The sequence below is a fragment of the Acanthaster planci genome, linkage group LG09 (genome assembly GCF_054643075.1).
Source record: "Acanthaster planci isolate LZ-2023a linkage group LG09, COTS_SCS, whole genome shotgun sequence".
Lineage (NCBI taxonomy): Eukaryota > Metazoa > Echinodermata > Asteroidea > Valvatida > Acanthasteridae > Acanthaster > Acanthaster planci.
Window position 1 is genome coordinate 19,913,607 of NC_141785.1, and position 27,766 is coordinate 19,941,372.

Sequence of the window (27,766 nt, forward strand, 5' to 3'; positions counted from 1 at the left end):
AAGGTTAATCGTATGCTGAATCGAATGCAAAACCGCAGAGGATTGTTGGCGAGACGGTGAGCTCACATTAATGCCACTAAGCAACTGATTTTGATAGTATGTGTATGACGTCACTGATCAACATCAAATGAAATGCCTCAAAAGACCAGTCTGTACCAGCGGCTAACATAGTGTAGGGTGAAGTCCTGGTCCTAACAGCTATATGTGCACGAGCAGTTTCTCAGTGTGGGAAATCCCAACCATGACTAATCACATTCACATTATACAGCGGCCGCCGGTCAAATAATGTTTCATGTTTTGCACTATGCGAAACATCATGTGCAAAGGTCACGTTTGCTGTTACAATCGAATGCGACATTGTCTGTTGAAGCTACTTCCCTTCGAATGCATAAATTCAAGCATAGACTGTGAGCAACGAAATTCGTTTGTGGTAAGTCTTGAGAGCTAAAACACTCTGACTTCGTTTTTCATTCCTGTATACCGTAGAAATGAATATCTTGTTGTATGGAGGATATACAAATGATTGATAAATGTGTAAATAATTTGAATATTGATCCGCTACAATCATCCCTCGCCGAAATCAAAACTTCAAGCATGAATAAGTCAACTTGTATTTTTTTATTTATCTATTGGATGATCTAGTACAAGAGTTCGCTTGAAAATACGATTTGTTTGTCTGGCCTTATGTCAGGCATAAATAAGGGTGAAGAACATTTGTTTTATTTCGTTTCTTTGCGCAAGTTCCAAAAGAACAAAGTCACTCCAACGGTATCGATACAGCGCGTGTGTTGCATGGTCTCTGCAAATGATGCAAAGCTCTCTATTTCACCTATTTCAATTTTCAAAGAATTTGTTCCCTGTGTTGTATGTTATCAAAAGACATGACAAAACCTTTTCCTACCCACAAAAATCAGCATCAATCTTGAAAATGCTTTTAACATGTACTTTTTGCTGTCAGTTTTAGTGAAGATGGGTCAGAATTTCTGTAAACTTTAGCGGAAGTAGAGGCGATAATGTCGCCTTTGCGGACCATCCCTGTCACAACAGATTTTCCATGCGGTCCGAGTTCATGTCAAATTGAGTGAATGTTCTCATTAACAAGACGTCGACAGCGAAAACCTTCAACGTTTTGATATTTCTTCCTAGGGTCGAGTCCGGATTAGACTGCTTCAGTTGACACCGCCGTACCACAGCCAGTTGCCCAAACCTGTGACGCGGTAAAAATGGAAGGGAGTGAAGACAGAGCTGTGGTACCAGGTCATTTTGATCTACCTTTGCCATCCAACACAGAGTCCAACATTGACAAGAATCTTTTCACTACAAAACTCACTGAGTTACAAGACGACCTGAGGGCAAGACGTGACCGTCCAGAGGAGTTGGCTATTCAGAACGTCATGGGAGTCTTGTCTTTCAGAATAAAAGATTACGAGGGTGCCCTTGGTTATTTTGAAGCTGTTCTTTCCAAGGATAAAAACAATCTTAATGCCTTGGCAAATAAGCGAGATGTTTATAAGCACCTGACTCGAACTGCTGATGCAAAGCGTCATCAGGATAAACTTGATGACTTGTTGCAAGTTGGTGAGTTACCGCCAGAAGAAGTCAGACAGCGCCGTTATCGCAAAGCTCGTTGCCTTGCTGAGCATGCGTATGCATTTGCATGTGACATCCATATCGATAGACCTGGTGAAATTAGGTACGACCAATCAAATTATCTTTACGATGATGCATTCACACTTGGCGGTGATCTAGTTGACACCCTGGAGAGAGATAACTGGAAGTTTTGCAAGGCTAAAAACGCTCATAAAATAGTTGATTTCTGCGTCAGCAACGGAGAATACGCCAAGGCTGCGTCCAACCTGGAATCCGCTGTGAACTTGTTCTTTGAAGTCACCCAGAGCGTTCCTGGGGACCCCGAATTCAAGTGGGAGAGCTGGCGTCACTTGGCTGACCTCATACGGGCAACTAAAGTTAAGAGGGATTTGAAGGGGTTTCAATTTCGGGATGAATTGCAAGAACACAGACAGAATCCCGAGATGTGCATGAAGAACGCCGCAGAGATTGCGCCTGATAGTCCAAAGATGTGGGCACGTTATGCCAATTTCGTTCACTCTTTGAACAAGATGCACAAGCGAGCGGAGGGCACTAAGAGAGCCAAGGAGATGCTCCAACGGTCAATTCATTTAGACAGCTCTAAATACAATTTCTATGCATTTTCGACGCGAGGAAGGATAACTTTAGATAACTACAGATTTTATAGGACCGAGTTTGAGAAGAATTCTAAGTACAGCCACCATCCAGCTATAAGACATTTGGAAGATGCCAAACAAGACCTTGAGACCTCTCTCGCCATGCGCGAGACACCTTGGGATTTCTCGTACTTAAGCGAAATTTATCACCTGCGTACTCAGCATCCTGAGATGCAGAATAAAGACAACGTCACTAAGCAGGACTTAGAAAAGGCAATACTGTACTCACGGAAGGCATTAGACTGTCAAAACGGGGAGAATCGTCGAGAGGTGCATCTTGTGTTTGGGCATATTCTCTTCGACATGGGAGATCTTCCAGAGACAATACAATGCTTTAAAAAGGCAGTCGAACTTGAGCCAAAAAGGGACGCACACAGCGGAAACTTCACTGAATTACTGAAAGCGTATTTACATCGCCTTCGGCTCGAGTCCAGTCTCAGTGACGGTGGGCCTTTCTTGGATGAAATGGTGCTCGCATTGAAAACAGCCCAGATCAAGTACGGCAGAAGCAGCCTGGAAAAACACACCATCAGCAAATTGAAGTCAGAGTACCTGGCAGAGATTAAGAAGGTTGCGGAGTACTGTGAGCGGCGCACAGAGCATAAGGACCTGGTCCCACTCCTGACGTCAGTGGCCGAAAAACCGCCGTTCTCAATACCTGTCCACACTGGGCGTCCCATGGAAGAACATCGGAAGGCATCGTCGGAGCAAAATGTTGGCGCACGCCCACTGTCGGGAGCTAGTTTAGAATCCTTTCAATAATTATATCCAATGGCGCAGCCACGGGGGATCGGGACGGGGTTGGGGTAGGCTGGGGACAAGTACCTGTGGGAACTCCGCCCCTTCTACCCTCATCCCCCCCCGAAGAGTCTGGCTATGGAGCCAAGGGGGAAGCTGACCCCCTATAGGGACTGGGGATTCCCCAAGAGTGTGGCTACAATGCATGCTGGGCAACATACAACTGTTGGCTGGAATTCCAGCACCATAGATGGAATGCATGGGTGAAGAAGTGAAAGGCTTCTGAAAACAAGAAGCGAACGAGAAGCTGATGTCAAGAAGTACAATAAAAGTGTGTAGAAGATTCGTTAGTTACATGTGTAGTGGCCATGGACAGATGGTTAGGGTTCACTGTTTGTTAGAGCCAGAGTTTTGCATTGTTTATTCGACCCCCCCTAATTTTGTTGGTGTAAGTACGTGTACTGTCTGCTGCTGTTTGGTGCCTAGCTGCGGGGTGCGCCAGGAAACAGGCAGAGAGGTTCCAGCTAGCAGTTAGGTAACACTTCCTGTGCAGGCAGAACACTGTGGCCATGTGGTGCAGGGAGCCTTTGCTCTCTAAGTCATTCTGACTCCATGCTTTGAGAGAGAGTAACATTGACTCCACTGTTTCATTACAGGTATGTTGTGTTTCATTTACTTGGATGAATGACTGAAAGGAACTTCTAATATTTGTATCATGTACCGAAAATGTATTTGCACTTACCTTGAGGTTTTTAGAATCATTTCTTTACTTATTCATTACCATAACTTTGGTCTCTTTGTTTGCAACAAAGTACACAGGCGGAACATGCCGGAGGACAAATGATTTGGTCCTCTTTACCCTAAGTGTTTAGATGCTAACATGAGCTGCTTGTACATGTATATGTAGGTTAAACATACGATGACCATGGTCTAGGGGTCTTATACAGTATATTGGGTAGAAATGTCTGAGGCGCACAGTACTCGCATTTCTCAGATCTCGGTGTTGATATTGGCATTGGGGGGAAGGGTATTGTGCCAATTATTTTGATTAGGATCTTGTTTTCGGTATGTATTTCGTGAAAACTACGTATCAATCCTAATTCCTTAAAGTAAGAGGGATCTGGAAGGACCGACGGTAGTGCAGGCTAGCACAGGTGCCTTCATGTCATGCGAAGTGTAGATTTGGAAAGTATTATGAACAGTCATTTTAGAAGCGCAAAAGAACAGGTAAGAACACCTTTATTTCCATTCGTGGTTCATTTTCTTCCTTTTGAAGCTAAACAAAACTTCCAGTTTTTCTTTTACCCTCTTTAGCTGCTCGATCATCGATTGGTCATCGGCGCTGGTATCACCGGCATTTAGTTCGTCTGACGAATTAGGGTCGGTCAATCTCTTTTGCCTCGGGGCTCCTTGGTTTTTAAGTTGGAGGGCTTCTTCTTATAGATCTTTTCACCCACGTGACTAAATGTAAACAACACCACCACGTGTGGACCGCCTTGGCCACGGTGATCGCATATATTCCTATGGGCAGCTTCAACCACGTGCAAGCGCACGTGCAAACGCTGCATGCTTGACTTGTTTATCTTGAATAGGTAGATTGCCATCACAACACTATGCACTCATTACCATCACAACACAGGTCTAGCCATGGAGGTAGCAAAAGAAACTAGCACGATCTTGACATTACTGGAAAAAGGTGTATATGTTTCTTTTACTCCATTCCCTTTCCACACGTTAGTCCTTTACCAGCAGTGATGCACCTAGGTCTCGGATCGGGGAGGGACAAGTTTTCACCGACTGTAAAATGTGTATCAGCCGTAAAACAATTCTTACCCCCCGACAGATGGTTGTACTATTTTAAAAGGCTGGTTCTTTCAATTCAAAGTAACACCTGGCACCGACGACATACCGTTGCACCGAGTACCAGTGAAGCCAGTTGCACCAACACAAAAGAATCTAGTCCCACTTGAACTTTGGAAACAAATTCCACCCCCCCCCCCGATTCTCCACTGCATCTCAGCCACTCAAAGGTGCATGAGACAAGTACAAATAGACACAGGAGGAAGGATGTCAAAGTGGTAGGGATAACTGTTCAAAGCATCTCTCTGTCTTTTTTTATTGAAACGATTTTGACTAATTAGTCGCACTACACGAAGCCAGCTTGAGCCCGCTCAGAGTTTACAATGACGTAAACATATCTCGGATTTTTTTGAATTGGATTATTATAATTCTCTTTTATACCAGCAGTGGTAAACATCCCAAGCATTTTTGATATTTTGTCATTGATTGGGGACATCAATGTTCCTATATTTAAGCTTAAGTTGTTAAATTTTCTACAGGAAAGAGCGTCATTTCAGTATATTTCCTTTAAATTATTAAAGTTTGCCTGTTATGAGGCTTGGGTTGGCCAAGGTTTGCTTTACACATAGTTATGGAATACATTTATATTAAAAAGGATAAAACATGAGTTGCTATGGTTGGTAAATTCAGAAGTTAAAAAAAAAGCTCAGTGACAGCGACATAACAATGAATTCCCTCTCTGATAGAGAATGCAATTTAAAAATAAGATCTTCTTGGGTTCCCAGTTCCCCTAGACCTTGACGTCAGTGAACTTATCAAATAACTAGGGTTTAAAAACGGTTATATTAATCATTCTTTTAATGCACTGTACTAAAAGTACTGTCACAAACTGCCCCGCAATTTGTGTGAAAAAAATATTTTAGTTACAATATTTAAATTAAATACTTTCGGGACGCTAACATATTTGTATATAAAGCACAACCCTTGGTAGTGTTTTGGAAGTTTTGTACCTTACAGGGAGCTTAGTTTCAAGAAATTATCTTTGCTTTTACTCCTGCTGTGTACTAGGGGCGTAGCGACCGGAGGTGTGGGGTGCGGCACACCCACCCCCCAATAAATAATTCCAGTTGACAAATATAGCTCTGGTTGGCAAATGAGTCCAAACTTGGTACTTAAACGATATACGTTGGCCGTCGGCATTTCCCCTGAAGCATGACGTGCAGCGTACCACGAATTTCCATTTTTCGCACCTTGTGAATTGTACACGACACGAGGTTGGCGACTGCTTCCAAATTCGGCAAATTGACTATGACCCCCCCCCCCGGGAAACGCCTTCGCTACGCCCCAGGCTGTGCATTAGTCACATGCAAGATTTTAATCGTATCGTTCTTTGTCGACAATGGTGGTGTTACAAACACATACATCAACATCGTTGACATAACAAAAATACCATGCATAAAATTATTAATGTACAATTATTCTGAATTGTTGTATGTCACATCCCTTACTTATATCACACTGTCATTTTATTCATGTGAAAAAAGAAAGCAAAACTGTGCATAAACCAATTCAAATACTTAATATGTCATTATGTACATCTATAATACACAAAATGAAACTGGAGTCTAGATTTATCGGGCCATGAGGTCAGATGATTGAAATGGTTGCGACACTGGGAATACTGTATCTAAGCCTCGGTATCTTTAACCTAATTTGGATTGAAGTGTAGTTTTGTAATGGGCATAAAGAGATCTCTACTCAAAAGAGAGACTTCGTGTAGTTTTTGTGCATGCGTGGTTAATCTATGGCGTATAACAGACAAGAAAAGTTACATGAAAGCTGTTACTCTCAATTATCACAGGCAATAGTTTGACAGTTTCACAAACGAATGTACACAGTATTCAGACCAAAGCATTAAACATGTCACCGATGACGTACAACAAACCGACAGCAAACTTGGTGATTCACTTCTGGCAGCACAGACATACCTTTCCGAATGTATTTTGTGTGCCATCCGTTGCTTAATTACTGATGCACATCAATGCCATAATCAAACGTTACAAGACACGAAAAGGCACGGAAAAGCTTTTAATTATTTCAAGTCCCATGAATGCAAAGCAGATTCCAATCTCAAACGACATCAAAGAGAACACATATTTGCTGGCGGATAACAGAAAAGTAGAACTGCTATTTCAGAAAACGCACACTGCATCGAGTATAGAAGTGTGTTTTGACCCTGATTACATTCACTGTCACCATCGAGTGTTAGATACACGATTTAACTTTGTAAGTACTTCGTGAATACCGAAAGCTGAATACCTGCTATTAAATAGCACCACAGTGATGGAAACCAATACGGCCGTTTCACAACAGTGCGCCACCAAGAGTTTGCAACGCGTTGGCCAATCACGATGCACGAAAGTTGCACCCAAAGCGCGTTTAGAAAAGGTCGACAAATTTCGAGCGTTGTGATTGGCCAACGCATTGCAAACTCTTGGAGGCGCCCTACTGTGAAACGGCTGTATTGTTATAAATACACCAAATACTTCAATCATGCAGCCACAACAGGACAGAGCAGTTTCGACTAATAGGCCTACTTTGAGCATGTTACATCATCATTTTAAGTTTCTTTTAAAGAGACTTTAAATTGCTCTTTGTTCAGAAATGAAGAGGCCCTTTAGCCCCCGTTTACTAATCAGATTGAATTTCATTTTTCCACAGTTAAAAGATTCTGTAAGAAGCAAATCCTAAGAAATAATCGTTAAGACGCCTTCAAAACGATACAACGCCTCTAACTATCGCTGAATATTGAACTTCACAGAATTTGACTCCCCCCAGCACAGCATAATATCCAGGAACGACCAAATAGCCTAGATGCACTTATTAATCAAACTAGTCTGCCCTTTTTAGAATAAACGAAGTCAAACATTTTCAGCTTGCTGTGTCCTGACTTCAGGTATATATGTATTCCTAAACACACATCAAATACAGATTTTGCAGCATTTAAATGGTTAATAAGCAATTTTATAACACACGTTTCGTTGTACGAGTCACACAGAAAAAAGTCTCTAATGACAAGATAGTCGTCATCCCGTCAGCATCCATGAACATAGGACAAGCAAGGAAATGTGAGTCAGGTAAGAGAATCCCCGGGCGGAATCCGCACCGGAGCCTATCATTTTCTCGGTCCTGGGCGGCTCCACAACCACGTCTGCTCTGCTGGTGGAATCTTCAACGAGATTACTTGCTGGCTCCGGGCAACCCATCCAGTCCACGTCGAAGGACCTGGGAAATCCCTTGTCCACCTTGCCACGGCTCTCATCAAATTGCCAGTACTTCTTATTCCTCAGAAAGTAGGTGTACCACGTGCCAGTTTCTGCTTTATGAAGTAAAGTTCAACGATATTCTTCAAGTAAAGCACTTCTTCAATCGACTTATTTTAATATTGCTGATGCAGCAACACAAGGTACTCTTGACAATTGGTTCAAGAAAGTCCCTACTATGAAAAATGCTTACAAGTTAAATGCTTTTCCTGCAAAGAACACTTTTATATAACGATAAGCAGTGTTATACTCCTATTTGGAAGATGAAGAAACCGGAGCACAGACGTTCTTTTTTCAGTTCTATCCTTGACTTAAATCAAAAATAGCAACTGTAGGGAACTTTGGCACCTGAGTACCGCCGCTTGATAAAGACATGGAGACGGGACGCTCCTGCATTCAGCTCTTCAATTTGAAGCCCCCCCAAAGGTAACTATACATTGATTCCATAAAAAAACCTGTTATACGCACCGTCGACAAATCTGAAAGCGGTGTCCATGTTGGTGGGCACGGCAGCATCCCACTTCTCTCTCACACTCTTGGGATAACCCATGTCTACCTGCCGCTCCATCTCATCATACCGCCAGTACTGATCTCCCTTGAAGAAGTAGGTCTTGCCTGTAGCAAAATAATATGTCAGGCATGCCCTGTGAGGTGCGATTTTGAAGCCCCTTTTCAGTGAACACTTATGTTGTACCTTGTTGCCCAATCTCTTTCTAGAAGACAGTGTTGATCTTTCTTAATGATCGAGTGTTCAATTGACATTTTGGAGAATGTTCTGTATCTTAACATCCTCTTTCAAGGACAATGCTAATATTTTTTTTCTCTGAGCAAGAATACTTACTAGGAAAGTCTGGAATGTAAAACGAGATAAATCTAATCGACGGCTACTCCAGAATTTAAAGAATGAATAGAAAGCAAGAACCAATTCAGTTTAAGAGCCCTCAAATGCTGAATTGTATCACTTGATAATGCCAAGATACAGCAGAGGGTACCCCTTGTCCTTTGGGGGTATTCACCGTCTTTCCAGAATCTCGCAATTTTTTTTATAGTTGTCCAGGAGGCTGTGATTGGTAGTTATACCTCTATAGAGTGTTAGATTAAAGGTACACTAGGGAACAATTGGTCGTAAATTGTGCATGGGTATAATAGCAAACACTAGGAAACAGATAATTATAAACAGGTTCATCGAGGCTGTTAAATTGAGGGGCTGCATCAGTAAATCTTCTCTCTACACCTCACAAGAATTCATGCCCAATAGTGATTAAAGTATTGTGACAGGTCCACCTACCAGTTTCTCCCCAGGGTAGAGCAGCATCAATGTCATTGGGGAGACCAAGCTCCCTGATAGGCCGAGGGAAGGAGGGATCACGAGTCGTTCCTGAGTACTCCCAGTAACTCGCCCCTGGAAAGTTTGATATGACAAAAAGAGTGTTGATAGAAGTTTGTGGTAACTGCAGTTTGAAGACTATTTACTTAATCTGAACCACAAGAGTTTGATGTTGTCCAGGCAGTTTAGCAAAGGTTTCACTGGTAAAACTTTAACTTTTTAGGAACCTTAATGCATGATGAGTAGAAATAAATTGCAACCATTATTGTGACACAAACCTAAGTGAATGGGATTTGTCAGTGTTGTAGTCGGGATCACCACATGACAAGACAAAAGACCAGTCACAAGAACATTCACAAGACTAGTCTCGAGATCACAAACATGACCAGCCACAATTAACTGGGTAATCACTGCACAATCTTGCAGAATCTCGTAATAACGGACGTTAGCGGGGTAGAATATAGCTTGTGACTTGATATCAGAATGGATCAGAATCTTGTGACGGTCAAAAGAGGTCTCGATTACAACATTAGGTTTGTGACAGGTTTGGTAACACAAAAGTAAGTCCCAAATTTGTGGCTTAGTCACAGATTTTTCAACTTCGGCAGAACTTTACACTTTTTACCTGGCAAATTTGGCAACTTAATATACTTAGCAAGAGCCAACGGGAACCAGTCTCAAGCAAAACAGTTACAGCAGATGACAGATTTGGCTGGTATCCTGTTTTCGCTATGTGACGAGTGGCTCCTTGAAATTAGCTCCAAGAATGTTTTCTAAATTGACATTTTAAGGAAGTTTGCGGGTAAGGTGCTCTAGGAAGTGGTTGAGTTGCTGTGTTTCACAGATTTGATACCCAGGGAAAAGACCAGGGAGTAACCGCACAGGTAAGCAAACCAAATTCCTCGAGGCGCCATTGTGATTTAGCAGGAGGAAGCCGAAAATACAATGTCTTAAAGGTGGATGCTAAGGATTAGGACCTTCAAATGAATGACTTGGGGATAATTAATTTTATCCATTTGCCATTAAAATTGAGTGAAAGACATGTAGGAATACATGTATATATATCTTTCACGAGGCTTTTTATATTTGAGCATTATTTCTGCTTACCAGAATACTTTTCCAAACTGAGTAATGTTATGTAAGGTACACAAGTTTTGACTGGATCTCAAATAATTCTTGCTAAGCACAATAATTTCCTAAGCAAGATATTTTGATACAATCACTACATGAAACTTGTTCCCAGTGTCATTGTTAATTGCAAAAATGACAGCGAAACATGTCTTTGGATTTGTTTCTGGTAGGCCTCAATGGTCTTCTTGATTACACTTTGAAAAGGATTACATAACTCACCTTTGAAAAAGAGAATCTTGCTGTCAATCCTTTCATAAGCGGCGTCAACTTTAGTCGGCAGCTGATCCCAGAATCTGTCCGTGTCGATTGGATAGCCCTCCAGTGGATGTCCCTTCTCGAGCATCCGCCAAAAAGTCTTGCCCTGTTTGGGAAGAATTGTCTCCATTGAAAACTTTACATCACATCCATTTTATGAATGAGACGTAATGCAAACCACATGGATGTAATTTTTATTTGAAAATGGAAAGATTGGAAAGAGGAACTATGTAATTTCAGCAATGCCCAAACTCATACATCTTTCTCTAACATCATTTAGGAGGACATTATATGTCAAACTCGGAATAAATGAATTTTAAATGCACATTCGAATTTTGACCCTTCTTGTGTGTCTTACCCAGTGATTGCAAAAAAAAACCCTATTTCTGAACGACTTATATAAACCTTATACAAATTCAAATTCTGAAGACAGAAAACTATCCAAGTGACGCTCACATACAAAACTGTAAGATTTCCACATCCAAGAGCAACAGAGATGCCTTGACTATTATTTGTATAAGATATAAATCTGGTTTTCCGCTCGATAACTGATGATTGAGAACAGCGTTTCCTTTTTATTAATGTTCGTCGTCATCCAAAATTAGATAAGCCCTCGGGACAGAACATGCACTGTTAGCACCCAATAATCGATAATCCATCTCCCTTGTGAGCCATAAATCGACTGTTAGTCAGGTTCAACCACTACATACAAATAGCAAGTAACGTTAACTATTTCCTGGACCAAAACAGGGCCAAACCACTGCCTCACGAATGTGAAGGTCTTTAACAAGTTTAACACTTCCAACAGGAATTCCTTAAGCCTACTTAAGGATATAAAAGGATATTCTGGGATATTTTGTTTCTGTTTGGCAAAGAAATCATGGTTTATTAGTCACATAAACTTGGCATTGAATCAACCACTTCTTCTTCACAGGTGGATTAGTCAAAGGAAATATCTCATATTTCCTGTGATGTTTCAAACATGCAATTCCCCAGCTGTATTTTGCTTCACACGGCATACACCAGGGACAGACCTTGATTGAGAGGAAAAAATGAATCCACTTTGAGCACCCTCTCATTGGTTGAAAAGAGCCAAGCTGGTGGAGAGAGCTCATTTTCTTGGTAGCGACGCGACTGTAACGTGTGCATTTCATAGTTGTTTGTGAACGGGCCAAAGAAGAACTGGGTGACGAGGAAAATTGCACCCTCTTTTGGTCCCACTCGGGGCGTATAGGTTTTGGCGGGAATTAATTGGAACTGTTGCTGTTCATTTTAACCTTTATTTAGAGGATCAAATCCATTTTAAGCTCGGGACTGATTCCTTACCTCTGTCAAACATTACCAAGATGTCTTAGACCATAGAAATAATGGATGCATGTTTCCCATTATCTGCTCCGAGCGAGATCAAGAGAGGGCGCAATTATCCTAGCAACGGGGGCCTCTTTGACCGGAACTGCACTTTAGTGGCTCACAAACGGCTGTGAAATGCGCTCGTTGCCGTTGTATCGCTACCAATAAAATGAACACTTCCCACTAACATGGCTCATTTCCACCGATGAGGGGGTGATTCTGCTTAAGGCAGATTACCAGCTGATCCATTGAGACAACAAATACCTTAAACAGCATTAGCTCTCCTCGTATTTTAGCGATGGCATTGTAGGACCCCCTACAACTTGGGTTTGTTTCGGGCTCTGAGGTCGGATTTGCCCGGTCTGGGGGTCCTGGTGCCCCACCCCCTGTGTTTCCCCCACGGGACGGAACAGATCCGGGTCGAGCACCTGTAATCAGTAAAATGGTAAGATTGGAATTGACACTGAAAGACATAAGTGAAGTACACCTTCAAACTTAAGGGGTGTATTTCCCAAAAGTTAAGGACCATCAAAAAAGGGAGCCCTGGGATGTTAGACTCAGTGCACTGTGTTACATAAGGGAACTAGCGAGCCTTGCTGAAACCTGGAAATAACACATTAAATTAGCTTCAAACATCAACATCAATAGGAGTTTAAATGGCAGTCTTTTGGAATACATAGATCTAAAAATACTGTTCCACTTTTACCTCTGCCAGACAATACTTTTTATTACCAACTAACACCAGGATCATCAGTCCTAATGTTTTTATAATTCATACAAAGCCAAGTGATTGAAATTTTGGTCTAACAAGTTGCATCACACCTTAAAAAAAACGACAATACATTTCTGGAAGTCAAAATTTCACATTGATTTTCCTGACTGATTTCCTCCGGTGAGGCCACATGCCAATTTTGCTCCCCTGGATATTAGGAACATCAATCACCTTGATAATCAAGCGCCAGTCAAAAAAAAATCCACCTGTTTATTTTTCCCAACCTCCTTCTCTAAAGATTTCCACCACGACATATTGCATTTTACATGTTTCAACACAACTGAAAAATTATAATACAATAATTATATCCCTCTCACTTCCACAGTGAGTTTGAACCAGACGAGTAGGATCCTTGGAAAACAGTCTGCCCAAAATACACAAATCAGTCCTTATTTTACAGCATGGCAGGAATTAATAGGGAAATAAAATTTAAATTTCAAACATATTTAGTCCGAGAAATCCCATTTCTTGGTGACCTAAATAGCTCGTTATGGTTCATCGACAGCTACTACTACTACTAGGGCATAACACAATTGATAAAATTCCTGTACAGATCAGAGCATTCAATCTAGAGCCAAGAACATTTAAAAACAAATATCCGTCCTTAAATTCTTCTTTCCCAGTAGATTTTTAAGACATTCTAATATTACATGAATTTGTAAAATTTGGTCTATGATTCTGTTTTTGTAATCACCCATTACCAATTCAAAGTGTCAGTTGGGTCAGTCAGATGGTCCCAGTTAGCATAAATTACCTAAACACACGGTTAGCAATTACACCTGCACCATTGGAAAGCCACTGGCTAACAGCTGTTGTCTTTCACCATTGACTTGTGTGTCTGTGCCAGCCGTAGCCAATAAATTTAGACATGGCCATATCATCGGCATACCGTAAAGACTTTGCGCTCCCACGTGATCATCATAGGGAAGCACGTAGTTCGGTTTGTACCCCTGGTAGAAGGGCGCCATCAGCGACGACAGGTCCGACGAATGGCCTAAGCCCAGGCTATGGCCGAACTCGTGGGCGGCAACAATGAAGAGATTGGTGCCTATAAGAAAGGATTGGGCTTCATTACAAACAAGCTCGTAATGACGGCTTACGAAATCCAAGGATACTTAGAACGTCGAAATCGAGATTTTTAGTCAATAGCCACATAATACTCAAGGCCAAATTTTATACCTAAATGTATGTACATTAACTTTAACTGTATTCATTTATGTAAAATGCATATCCCAAATAAATAAAAAAAATATGCACCGAGCAAATCTCGTAAACAGAGCTGAAATCTGTTCTTAAACAGAGTAAAATACTTTCATGTTAACAATTACCAAAGGTTAAATGTGCAATGCCCTGCTCGCGAATACAAAATTTCACGATTTAGTTCCCCTTTTACAATGGAAAGTTTACTTGAAGGAGTGCATTGGCTGTAGGCCCTACGTGAATTCTTTGCATGCTCAATACAAAGGCCACCAGTCGCGAGTACCACATAGTTTACTTGTTTACTCCCCCATGTTGCAGATTTAGATCAGGCATGTTTCTTAGTGGCGGTGACTTCATTTAAGCCTGGTAATTAACCATCAAATAGAGACACGCCGATACCTTCATAGGCCTTGACTGTGAACCGCTCGTCATCGTCAAAGTGTGCATCACCTCCAAGATCGTCCCCGGGGAAGAACGCGTGTGCCAGGGTGCCTCCTGGCCCGTCAAACGGGTAATCGTCCCGGTGCAGTCCCCTAGCAAAGCTGTCAGGAAATTAGGGTCTCACATTAGGCATGTTATCGGGCTCCTTCCAGAGTCTAAGCTAATCCTAGGTGTCACATTTTTCGACGCTATCAAGGAAGCCCCAAGAAAATGAACTTGCGGCAGAACAGCGAAACGACTTTCAGTGAAGTGGTGCGGCTTGGACAGCATGTTGGAGTATAAGTTCGTTCAACTTTTTCTTCCATTGCGTCAATTTAATTTGTATTTTAAACAATATAGCAGTTTTTCGTTACGTCAGACCATTGCCATGGCGTCATAGGACAAAGTGGTGAAAAATACTGCAATACAAATGCCATGTAAATTGTCTTTCATTATTAACATGCAACAATGTAAACGACATGTTCGACAGAAAGCAGCCTCAAATCACATTCTGCTTATTCATCGAACGATTTGCCTACTTAATGCAATTTCTCACAGACAGTTTTCTGAATGGAATTGCCCAGTCACTGCAAGACACGCAAACTACATCTTTTTTTCATATCAATTATCCTTCACAGACACTCTTAAGAAGGCAGGTCACTACAAACTTGGGTCACTACAGTGCGGGCAAAAAACAAATACTGCTGAAAAAAAATTGTGTGCATTTTTTGCTCATAACTTAAGGACCAGACAAGAGCGATATCGTTATATTGTGGTGATTGTGATGCAAACAGAAATATGGTTATTGAAAACACAGAGATAATCTAATTAATGAGTAAGAGTTAATTCTTTTGATTTATCTCATTTCGGAGTTAAACCAAAAAGTGTCCGGCAAGAAATAGTGTCCACTCATGATTAACAGGATGGACGCTAGGTGTGGGCACTTTGGAAAGCCGTCATTATGGAGTCGAAACAGACAGCTAGCTAATGTGCAGACGCTAGTTTGCGCCGGACAATTTCTCCTGGACTGGCGCCAATACTAACCTGATTTCAATATCTGCTGTGCCTATTTCCAGCTTTCGGAAGTTTAATGGTATGACGTCACCCCAAAGTTGTAAGGCGCTCGCGATAGCTTCATCTGTTTCCGATCTCGTTAAGTCTGGTGAATAGTTCGTTATTCTAAGGTAGAAAAGTCAAATGACGTACTCAAAAGATAAGAAATTGTATTTCATGAACAAAGTAAACTTCCCAATAAAAAACTTCTAAAGCATGACATAGCAATTAAATGTTGCTTCGTAAAACACTAGAAAGCCTTAACGACACAAAAACATCAGTTCAGTAATAGTTATGAAAAAAAGCAACTTCTTTGGAGAGTTATAGATTCAAGGAGGACCGCCCTTTCCTTAAGAAAACTCGCCTCCGTAAAAATAAACCTTTCATAAAAAATAACTGAGGCTCTGGATTATATATTCAAGATATTAAATCTGAAGAGGTTTAATTAAAATTTAAAATTTTCGTTCTTCTTTTTATATCTCATATCCTTTCCTCCACAAACTTGAAAACAAGACCCCTCATTTCTAAGAAAACCATAAAATTTATACTTATAAGAAATGTCAATCCCCCGAAAAAATTACCCCCTCCCCAAAATTGATTTTGACTCCCCCCCCGTTTAATGGACTACTGACTACATCGTTTAATAGTCAATGTGTAACCATCCAACCTGTAAGTTACGTCTTGTTTGTCCCAATGGGCTCCTGTGTGAACGTATCGCCGTTTTCTTCTTCCGTCTTCGTCGTCGTCTCGCATGATATCAGGTAAGCCACAACGCGGCAAGGCCATCAGCTGCGCCGTACGGGTGTCAAATGTCCCCGTCACTGGTAACCCGTAGAAAGTTTGAAACGCCCGGATTCCCTCGTAGAATTCCGCCTGCGACCGGAGGCTGCCCGCTACGGGGTCGGGCTTGGGTAAGAAGCCATATTTTGTAAGGTAGTTCTGCAGTCAAAGTGTTAAAAAGGGAAAAGGTTAAGGGGTAAAGAGGCAAAATGAAAGTCCGTTTCAGTACTCTCTACAAAAGAAAAAAAACTCACTCTTAGAATAAGTGAGCTTGTTATAAAAACCACTCTTCAACAGAGACATCCACTCTACAAAACGTGAAAATCATTCTAAAACGAGTTGTCCGTTTTATGCATCCTCTTTTTGAGTGATTTTCATTCCTTTAGAGTGGTTTTCAGTCTTGTTCGAGTGGTTTTCACTCTTTTGAAGTGGATTTTATAAACTTAGATGCTACATTCAATTGAGAATATACAGACAAAGAGATAATTGAATAACACATATGATGGAAAAACGTCGATGCGTGTAATATATAAAGACAAGTGAATGCATACACTTCCATTTAGGTCGTCAAATTCTTTTCAGGCTAACATTAAACGACATTGATTATTGGCAATTTATTATTGGCAATTGGCGATTATTTGGCAACGGTACCGATGATATGAGGATTGCAGCTCTTTAACTGGTCAGAGAACCACCGGCAAATGATTAAGTTAACGGTTTACCGTACATTCATGCAATACTCTTAAACTCTGTGTAGAGCTATTTTGCTGACTGCACAGGGCGAGACTACGTACGTATTATACATGTAGATACATGCACCTAGCACATGTAGATACATGCACCTAGCACATGTAGATATATGCACCTAGCACATGTAGATACATGCACCTAGCACATGTAGATACATGCACCTAGCACATGTAGATATATGCACCTAGCACATGTAGATACATGCACCTAGCACATGTAGATGCAGGCGCCTATAGCATAGTATCTCTTGAAATAACACGAGACAACAAGCGATAGGCACCGTGTTATTTCCAGGCCCAAAGCGGAAACAATTCGGACGCATAGGTCCTGAGACCTTCATCAACGAAAGCAAAAAAGACAGTAAGATGCGTAAACATCCTCCTCACAGCCTTCCATTTCAGACATCTTATCGCTATCCTCCCCTCGGCGATGAATGCACTGGTTTGTTTTTCCACCTGATAAAACGCCTGTTGCGTGACACCTCGTCTAGACAGCACCTCTATTATGACTAGGACTTATTATTGAAAGTTAATGGAAAGAATACAACATAATGTGTTGGATTGCTGGCTTTCCTTATTTAGTCCTGTGGTGTTTGGGTGATAACACCAAGCAAGGGGAAACTGAAAAATCAAACTCAATTGACCGAAAAAAGTAAAGAGAGACAACACAAAGTTAATGCTAATAAACTCTTGGACATAAATGTCAAAGAAACATGGAAAATAAATTTCACGGACTAATTCAGACTTGAATAAGAGACTAAGAAATATCTTTCAAGTTAATTCCCGAAAGTCAAAAGTCGCATCAAGTCTTGCTTGTACGCGCTACAAATAGTCAGTAAAATTCTGCAGAAACATGACCCGAGGAGGGGGAGAAACAATTATAAATATAATGAGAAATATTATAATGAAAGGACAGATTAGAGGACAAGGATTTTACGTTTCTTTCGGGAAAAAAAAGGCGCTCGAAAAGATAAATATCTTCTATCTCAAGGTAACGAAATATGCTGCTTGAGACCTAGCTGAATTTACTCAGAATATTTTGTCCTTTCTCTGTGATTTTTTTCTTCTTTTCGGGAAAATGATTGATAAGACTACAAAGTAGTTTTAAGGCTTCTGGCCTTTTAGTCATGAAGATTGACTGGGAATGTGACAGCAAAGGTATTTTCAGGCACAGAGCACAATGCACGTCGATTCGGGATCGGTTTTGCAGTAGCAGCCTTGTGGGAATGTTGGAATAATGTCCCGGAAAGCTGAGTCATCGACGAGCCTGATTAAGATTTGATTGAATTCTATCAATCGCGTTGCAACAGCTGACACGACTTCATTGCTGGTTTCCCTCAAGATGTCTGAAACCTGGCTGTTCCATTTACAGTTCCACTCTCGGGTTATTTTCCAACATTCGAATGTGAAAGTTCAAACACAGTGTAGGCATATGTGTACCTCCATTCGACTTGGTCCATCAACTTTTCGTTTGGTTTCGGAGAAGCCAAGCTAGGAAACATGTCTCCCCCTCTTTAGGCTAATTGAAGAAACGCCCGTTTCAATAATTTTGCTTGATTGTTTAAAGCATTTTCCCACCCCAAATAGCTATGGTCTCATGGTGTCTTCTTGTGCCATTTCAGGCACCTCAGGCAGTCATTATTTCAACTATATAATTGCAAATTAAGCATATCTCTTCAATTAACATCGCAGCTGCTGTGGCAGTAAACATAACAGGCATGTACACCGAAAACTATAAGTTTACGAAAACCGTCAATTTGTAAATCAATTGAATTACGATACAGTTGTACGTATTTTAAAAGCTCAAAAGGCCATACAGAAAATGGCGTTACTTGGCTACGACGACATTCTTGTAAAGAATGGATTTTTTGTTGTCGGCAGCTTAACATTTCAGACCTAACACAGGGCTATTGTTCTACACGTGTTGTTACTTAAGAAGTTTGATAACTTTCCGCCATATGGAACGAAGACGCAAATACACACTGCCTCTTTGTAGATGCACCAGCTGATGTATTAGCCTTTTTTACAACGTAAGACGTCCCATCCTTGTAAATGAGGTATAAATCTACCACTTGTCACAACCTCATGAAGAAAATGAAACCTTGGGGCCGACCGGGTGACCAACCCCTTCTCTCAGCAGGGTTCATCCAGGGTACTAGGGAACTGGAGACCCGATGACTCATGGCTTGGGCATTCTGGGGGAACACCGCTGACTTGGTCTGGCTGGCCCCTTGCCAGGCCTGTCACTTTATGCTCCATTTTCGTTGCTAAGGGAAAAAAGGCACTCAATACAGGATACTTAAGATCGAAGTGGCTGAAGTTGAACTTCTTGTGATGAGATCATGTTTTCACTGAGGTTGGTGGAAAAATTTCAAAGTTCTTTATGTTGTAAAGTTGCGCTTGAGGCCCAACCACGCATGATAACGACGTTGGATATCATCAACCTGTACGTAAAGTGTTCATGTTGTGCGTGGGCTCTGTTCATTTTTTGTTCCCATGACAACTGTTGAGAGCGCAATAAAATAGCATCGCCAAAGAAATTGAAATTGCCCGAGCCTATGTCGGCATTATAAAACTTTCCATAACGCATGACTCTCAACGATTCGAGAATGAAGGCACTTTCCATCTCGCATTCTTAACCAACGTCCGTTTTGTCACCTCATCGTCAACATTCTTTACGGAATCTGTGTTGATGCATGCTGTTTGGGCCAGGACCATCAGATTCCAGTTCAGTTCATCAGGATTACATATTCATAACAAGCACTTTAAAAAAAATACTATTCGTGGGACAGACCGTTATATATGAAGTTCTAACACAAAAAACCGATTATGCTGAAATGCGAGAAAAAGGTTAGGGCCTACCCACAACTCTTATTCACCCCATTAATACGGAGGCGATCTCGATCCGTGTTTTGCTCAACGTTAGTTAAGATGTCACCTGCCTACTCATTACCAACAGTTCGTCAAAAGCTAGTCAACCAGTATACAGTAAATCTCTAACTAATTATCTTAAAAATACCACTTCATGGCAGTTTCAAACAATTTTAAGTACCGCTCTCAAATAACAAGGGCAACTTTGAACAACTGTAGAAGACGCCACATGATATGATTCATACATGCAGCTTTTGACTCCACAAAAACATCTGACACGTAGCAAAATATGCCACTGCCAGTTGAAGCCGTGAGCGAAAGGATCACCGCTTCCTTGCAAGAGCCCAATGTTGCAATTTGTATGGAATTTCGGCTTCGCCTCTTGTGAATTCCCTATCTGCCGAAGATCGAACGGTGGATCCTTTGATCAAAACTAAAAAACCGGCGGCAAAAACCGCTGTGATACCGCAGTCATGATGAAGTACTGGCAACCTCACGCAATCTTCGAGTTCAGACGACCGCCAAATTGGCCCAAATTCCAAATCCCCTTTCAAAATTTTTTGACATGGTCTTGAGGCATCGGCAAGGAATATTATCATAATGTCTTACAAATGGCGGGCTGAACACATGAGTTAATTTCAGACGGGTGAATTCAGCAGTGGAAGACAGGTTCATACTTTCAGCATCCAAGCAGTAAATTCCATGCAACATTAGCATTCGCTTTACCACTATTTTAACTCATGTTTCTTCAGCTGTTAAAAGCCTCCAACACCGTATCATCAGGTAGGATTTATTTGAATTCTTCTTCAGTATCAAAACATCTCGTCAACATTTGGGCATCCTGGGCTCTCAACATCTGCGCACAAGGCGCTGGAAATTGGAATAGGTAAATCTTTCCCAATCTTGTGAAGTGTAGACGTCGTCAGTAGTTTGAGCTCCTTGCTGCCATGTTGCTTGTTGTATTTATTTTAATTTTTATTTACAAGAAACAGTTCACCCGAGTTTTTGTTATCCAGTAGTATCATCTTGACTAGAACGGTTGGGACTCATGGTGGCAGCAGATTTTTGAGTCTCGTTCATTACGAACAACTGAAAAATCATTAATTGCAGCCAGGCGTCCAGCGCTTTACCCGCCGCCGTGCATTTATCACTGAAATATTTCACTTACCATGGTGTGACTGGTATTCTGATGTGTGTTACGTAACACTGTAGCTCATTAGTGAATAACATAAACTGATGCTATCTCCAGTTTATGATTCACTGCTGATAACGTTCGAGGCTCCGATGAACCAGTCAAGGCTCATTCTGTTTGGTCGATGGGCATCAGGAAGAGAAAAATATAAGCATTGTGCCTGATTCATCGTCCAACAGCCTAGCGAGATGATCGAGATCATTGCGACGAACGTACTGAATCTTTAGTTTAAAGGCCTTTTAGAATGTTACTCTCCATTAAAGCGTAATGAATGCAGGCCTCAGAAAAGATTCCTTGCTGTGCACGGTACTCTCTGTATGCCTAGAATCGACACTGAAAAATAGTGCTCGAAAGTGAAAATCCTTATATTGGACTCAAATCAGCAAACTTGTGCTTATAACGGTAAAATATCTGACATTTTTATACTTGGCCGAAAATGGTACTCGTAAGTTTTGAAGTGAAGCACATGGAATAATTGGGTTATCGGGGTCGCTCACACTGACTTCCTTAATCCACTCGAGAAACACCGCTATCAATGTCACCGCTAAACAAACACAGACGTCGCTAAAAGTATAAAAGTAGGCCATGGACGTAAGTAGAAAGTAAAAAGCCCTGCACGGGGTACGCCCACCGCGGTTCATTAGCATAATTTCTTAAGGACTATAATGCTGGTCTTACCCTTCGACGATCCAGGAATAACCTGGATTCGTACATAGGATGTTTGGCCACGGGGGACCAGCGGCAGTGGATCTGTCAAATGAATCCCTGGGATGAGTTCAAAGACAGCTGCGAGGCTCAGTTCAAGTTATCACAGGATTGCCCTTTTTAATGATTTACCAAATGAAAATCCTTCACCTAGTTCCACTGGTCTTTAAGTGCCGCCCGACAGTACTGCACTTGATTGGTCTGAGAAGCTTGTAGGCCTACACCGAATATCGTAAATCATAAACGTACCCCGTGGGTGGGCCAAAATGTGTACAATGTGGTTTTAGAGAAATGGTGATGACATCGCGCACAGAGGATGCAATCATTTAGAAACAAAATGGATGCAATGGTTAAAAAGTCCACTCATCTGTCTGCATGTTCACCTTTAAAATGATAATCAGCAAGGGTTCATTATGGTCGTCCGCTGGTTTGCACACCAAAGTTACATCCCAATTCATCCTTTTATTTAACATGTAAATACAGGGACAATTTATTTATTTAGACAGACGTAGGCTTTGATCATTTTCATGAATAAGCTCTACTTTTTTTTTTACGAAGCAGATGCGACTAGCTGTAAAACTAACTCAAAATGAAGGTTTAAAATTTAATAATATGAACAACAAACAGTGAAAAGGTTGAAGGTTTCAAAAGTGCAGCTTAGCATGCAACCATGAACTAACCAGTTCCACTTTGATAATTTTACAAAATGTACTAATAGCATTGTTATTTAAGTTCACTGTTGTGAAATTGTACAATTGTAGGACTCCATCTGGTCCTGTCACGAATGGATAAATTCTAATAGTTCCAGGAACGTTCGTTACATACCAAAAAGGCCAGTGTGGTTAGTATCAACAGACTCGCAGCAAACTGTGCGCCCACAGCGACAACGTGTCAGACACGTGTGACGTTTCCAAAAATTGCATAGAATTGATCACCTAGGATCGGTCATATTACAGATGCATCCACATACATGTATTATGATTAGCCCGGGCTTTGTTGTGTTTGTGGTTTTGGTTGATAGACTTTCTTGCAATTATTTCCCTTTCGTGCATGATATCACTGAAGCAAAACCAGCCATTTTCGCTTGAAACTCACGAATATTCTTTTGTGAAGCGGATTCGCTTTAGTTGACATGTGTACGGCACTGGTTTGAACAAAAGTACTATACGTCTATACAAGAGGCTTGGGTGTTATAAAAGTAAAATATTTATATTGTGGAACCTGAAAGCAAAGAATTTCAGTGCAGGATCCTGTAAAAGCTTGAAACTGTGGTACACTGTACTCCATAAATACTTTTGAAATATTGAGGATGAATGCCGGCAGTACAAATACAGCTTTATATAAAATGCACAAGATTGTTACTCCAGCAATACCCAGCCGTAACTTAAACCACTAAACTAGACTTCCCTCTCAGACAATGTCACTGTCAATCTCCTACATCACAGCAAATGGGCTCACAGCGAGAAACCTTTCATTGCAACAACTCGCACGTTTCTTTGTATCAAATATCCGTATCTACTCAGAACTGACGTTGCGGTTGGCATGTTCTTTATAGACTAATTTTCCTGGCCCACACAAAATTACAGAGAATTGTCAAACTCTGAACTGAACTGAACGCGGGTGGAGTAAGGTCCGTGTCAGCATGAGATCATTTTGATATCTTGTGTTATTATATTCATGTGAAATTGACGCTGCAAAATCCCCCAGGCCCTAATTCCCACATAAGAGCTAAGGCCTAAGTCCCAACAAACTTGGAATACATCACCGACTTGGTAAAGTCTGGACGCGGCATTAAAACCAAGCCGCAGATCACAGCAAAGTGACTGGCGGTTCATATCTCGCCCTGGTATTTCCGCCGGTGGCCTAAAAATACTCCACGGTCAAGCCCAGGGGCAAAAACACAGGAGTCCAGATGGATATCGTGCATCGCATGAAAATGTCTGAAGGGAAACCTCGATCTCAGAAACCTAACGTTGGTCGTCTGAAGTCTGCATTTTCATTCCAAAGGTTCTCTCTGCAACGAATAACACATGCCATCTTTCAGCAATAAATGTGTCTGCGTGCGGTGGGTGCAGACTCGACTCGACTGTACATAGAGCAGCATTCGATGCGCATCATTTATTTAACTCTCCGTAATATCGCCATTTCACTCAGCCGTCCAACACGTGTGGTATATGCTTTTACTGAAACATCTCTTTCATCGTTCAGGTCACAGACATAATCTGCTCTGGAATAAATTACAGCATCTCAAGTTTTGTGGCTCAGGGGTACCCTGATATGACAAAATTCAATGGAACTCCATCTTTAGAAAGAGAACATTAAATTTGTAACACATTCATGAATATCTATTGTATCTCTCTATGCAGCTGCCTCCCAGAGCTGATTTTCTGTTGGTTCGTCAAGTAAGTAAAAAGACAACATGCTTGTTTGCCACTCAGTCAACGACATCTTTCTGACTCATAATATTAATAGCATAATTAAAATTCAGCAATACTGTACTGGTAACCACACTGGCGCCACTCTCGCAGTTTATACTCAGTGTGTTATCCAACCGCAAGGGAAGCCTGTAAACCATCAAATCCCAATCTTTGCCAAGAAAATCGCATCCGACTAGACCTGCCCGATGTCAAAGCTCAATTTCGTGTTAACACAAATAAACATCCAGATTTATAATGTCATCTTCGGAGTGTAACACGCTTTTAACCCAGCCAAATGAGCAATCCGAAGTCATCCCGGGGGATTTCGTTAACCAGTGCCCGGATTTGTTGTCTTTCCACCCTTCCCTGACCTCAATCGGAGAGGTCTTCAACTTGCCTTAAACCAGGGAAGCCCAGGGCACTTAAGGGGGCATATTGACTGATTGCCAGGACGTTAACCACGCTTACAGGGGCTCCACTGTGTCACAATATTTAGGAAGTTTATGAATGGGCCATATTCAGACATGAAACAACTGTTGAAACCGTACACCGCAGAGCACGGTTAAGCGGTGTCATTCGGGCACTGCCTGAGCCCAGGAGTGACCCTGGGAATCAGCAAATGACCAGGCGAAACAATCAGGCCAGTGTTTGTCCTCTTCAACTTCGGAAATTGTTGAAGGAGAAATTTGTCAACTCAAGAAGCAATTTGCAACAGAAGAACTAGAAGTGGCACACGTAGCAAATGTAGCATGACAGAGGAAAGCTACTAAAATCAACCGGGAAGAGAGTCAAATTCGAAGGGATACATTTAAAATGATATTTCATCTTTCTGTGAACTTGAGCCTCCCTTTGCGAATTGCTTTTACTCTGCGGAAATTAATCTTTGCTCGCAGTAACATTAAAGTTCACAATCCTTTCCCGTTATAAAGAGTTCTACATCTGGCTCTTGGTGCCGTTTTTAAAGCATGGTCATGTTGGCCCCCATCAAGTAGACCTTGTTTTTCGAATTCCTGCGTTCTCCGTTAAACTTAAATTTAGCACCCGCCAAAAAAATAGAAGAGGGGAAGCTGTAACCTCGCCCAATATAGTCAGCCTTACACCTGACCTTAACAACGTTTGTCTTCGATCAGCGAACACGGCTTTGTTAGCAGAAACAGCTCGAACATAAATCGAGTCTATATTTGGGCTGGTCAGGAAACCCCACTTAAGAGAAAACCCCTCTCCTCTCAAGGAGAGACAGTCGATCTGAGGCGTATACCGACCATCACCAGACAGTTGCATAGCCCTATAGTGGCTAGGGCGCCAAGCGCAGACATGCATAACATCATATAAAGGATGCCCCTAGACTCACCTAAAAAATTAGTCCCAACCTCTGAACATTTGCGCCAAGTCAGTGTAAACACGACTTGATGACATACAGTTCGTAGGATAAAGAACAGTTACTTTTGCCAGAATTTACGAGTTCAATTATAGAGACAGGGCTCACTCGGTTGCTAGCCTTTGAATTTTTTTGTCATGTGACGAATCAAAATCTTAAAACTTATATTACATGTTAAAATCCAAGACCTCTTGTTGCAACTTCATTCAGCTATAGAGCAAATGTAATTAGAGTTTGTGCACAAAACCGTTCATTCTCTTCAGCGGGATCTGTGTCCTTAAGTGAAGCACACAACTATAGCTTCACAAAATTTATTACCTAATACTAGTGATAGCATAATAGAACTTGTATAGGTGGTCTTTTTTTTCTCTGTGCAAATTTTGCGTGTAAACCATTCCTTTGATTGGATTTACATCTCAACGACAACGACAAGGTTTTCGTCGTTACTCATTCTAGAAGACAGCATCAATTAAAGAACCTCTCCGTGCACGCCTACATCCTCGAAAATATCACGGCGATATGGAGGGATGTGTCATGGTATCTTGTGGAGCAGATTAATGAGACACATATGGTTTGTTCACACCTGGGTCACCAACCGAATCAGATAAAAGAAACTAAAGTTCTTGTTTGGAACGCATATAGTTGATGATGTAGTTAGCTACCTTGTGATGTCCATATGCCGTCTACATGTATTTAGTTAATTAGTTGGTAACTGACTTGTGGTCATCAACCAGCGCCAGCGTACTCCAGCACATCAAAACATGCTTACTGCTATCAATATTTGCTAATAAAACCTTCTTATCTGTTTATCATGTCATGCATGCTTAAAAGCTCAAAACAACTCCGGTGATGACACAGGAAAAATATCGTTTCGTTTTTACACGTACTTCCTCAAAGGCAGTGCGCACATAGTAAGAGCCACGTTATTTGATATGATACAGCCAGTATTTCTTCTTTTAATTCCGTTTTCATGGTTTTGATTCATATGATTTTCATCCGAGATTTGATCAGTGAGGACCATAATGATAGACAAAGGTTTAGCAACTTGAGCTCAGAATCTTTAAACTCAGTTAAATATTAAATGTAAATGCATGCGTGACAAATCCTTCGGAATCAGGTGTCCTCGAGAATAGAGATAGCAAAAACGCCCGCTCCCCCAACCCAAATTGAAAATTTACAAGTCACAATACGTCATAGTGTGGTGTCACAATTTATTTTCTCTAACACGGCCTACAATTCCCAAGTCGCAGTCTAGTTACTCACATAGCCTGTTCTCAGCTGTCCCGGGGTGACGAGCTCTTCCGGGCCTGCGGCATCGTCTTCCCCCGGTAGGTGCGTACTTGTCGGTGCAGCCTGCGTGTATGGTCCCAGAAGTATGAGAAGTCCGAGTGACACCCGTAGTAAGCATGTCCACACTGCATCTACGACGGCCAGAGTCCGTTTGTTTTGAGTATTCCACTGACTTTGGGGAGCTGGATTAAATACATTCGCATCCATGGTGTCGAAGCGAGTGCAAATGCGAACGATCGTCCTCCCAAAACCTTTCACGCAGGTACACGTAGGTAACGTGGTTGCTCGGCCCGAGCCGTCCACAGTTTAACAGCGTTTCTCCCCCGTTCCGGCCCCTCGCTCTTCGCTCCAGTTTGCTGCTTATGTTTAGTGCCGGACTTCCGTCGCTCTCCTTTTTATGATAGGGAGCATTATCTGGAGATTGATGTGCCACAAACCGCAGGCTCAATGCAGATCACTGTTTTCATGTTTTATGAGGCATCGTTAAGGACTGCAGCAGGTTGTGGGTGTCGCGTAGTCATAACCGAAGAATGGGGTTCATTGTTTGGACCGGGTCCAGGTAGTCGTGACTGATGGAGGTACTGTGCAGTGGATTTTCGGCTCGATCCCACTGCGTTCGACGTGTAGACAACCTCACTGTACCTGTACATACAATACGTACACTGTACGGTAGGCTGGTTTACACTCGCTACCGTACCCAAATCCGATCCAACAACTCTCTTCAGCGGCCCAGCATCGCCGTATTTAACCACCAGACCACAGACGTCCT

At 41.7% G+C, this 27,766-nt stretch overlaps 2 protein-coding genes across 4 annotated transcripts; one reads left to right on the forward strand and one right to left on the reverse strand.

Moving 5' to 3' along the window:
- Positions 1 to 48: 48 nt before the first annotated feature.
- Positions 49 to 6,548, forward strand: LOC110985493 (tetratricopeptide repeat protein 22-like). Of its 2 annotated transcripts, XR_002599001.2 has the most exons (3): positions 49 to 430; positions 1,147 to 3,640; positions 4,299 to 6,548. XR_002599001.2 is itself a non-coding variant. In XM_022246548.2 (2 exons), exon 2 carries the CDS (start codon positions 1,224 to 1,226, stop codon positions 3,006 to 3,008), a length of 1,785 nt encoding a protein of 594 aa, XP_022102240.1. In that variant the 5' UTR covers positions 49 to 430; positions 1,147 to 1,223; the 3' UTR covers positions 3,009 to 6,548. The 2 variants fall into 2 exon arrangements, 1 of the variants encoding a protein (XP_022102240.1); XM_022246548.2 differs by having other exon boundaries at positions 1,147 to 6,548.
- Positions 5,076 to 27,766, reverse strand: LOC110985439 (matrix metalloproteinase-14-like). 2 transcript variants are annotated; one of them, XM_022246464.2, is made up of 10 exons: positions 26,971 to 27,766; positions 16,283 to 16,554; positions 15,607 to 15,741; positions 14,542 to 14,684; positions 13,832 to 13,990; positions 12,435 to 12,598; positions 10,785 to 10,926; positions 9,396 to 9,509; positions 8,576 to 8,722; positions 5,076 to 8,163 (listed from the first exon to the last, which is right to left on the reverse strand). In XM_022246464.2, the coding sequence occupies exons 1-10, from the start codon at positions 27,202 to 27,204 to the stop codon at positions 7,871 to 7,873; spliced, it is 1,803 nt and encodes a 600-aa protein (XP_022102156.2). In that variant the 5' UTR covers positions 27,205 to 27,766; the 3' UTR covers positions 5,076 to 7,870. The 2 variants fall into 2 exon arrangements, with proteins under 2 accessions (XP_022102156.2, XP_022102157.2); XM_022246465.2 differs by having other exon boundaries at positions 5,076 to 8,160; positions 26,971 to 27,763.

What these genes read in the sequence shown, in the direction of transcription:
- LOC110985493 (XM_022246548.2), top strand. Translation starts at nt 1,224, where the DNA reads ATGGAAGGGAGTGAAGACAGAGCTGTGGTACCAGGTCATTTTGATCTA.
- LOC110985439 (XM_022246464.2), bottom strand. Translation starts at nt 27,204, where the DNA reads ATGGATGCGAATGTATTTAATCCAGCTCCCCAAAGTCAGTGGAATACT. An exon ending in CACAGTCAAGGCCTATGAAG is followed by an intron (nt 13,991 to 14,541) that starts GTATCGGCGTGT and finishes CCTTTCTTATAG; the next exon opens with GCACCAATCTCTTCATTGTT. An exon ending in GAGAGCTAATGCTGTTTAAG is followed by an intron (nt 10,927 to 12,434) that starts GTATTTGTTGTC and finishes CTTCCCAAACAG; the next exon opens with GGCAAGACTTTTTGGCGGAT.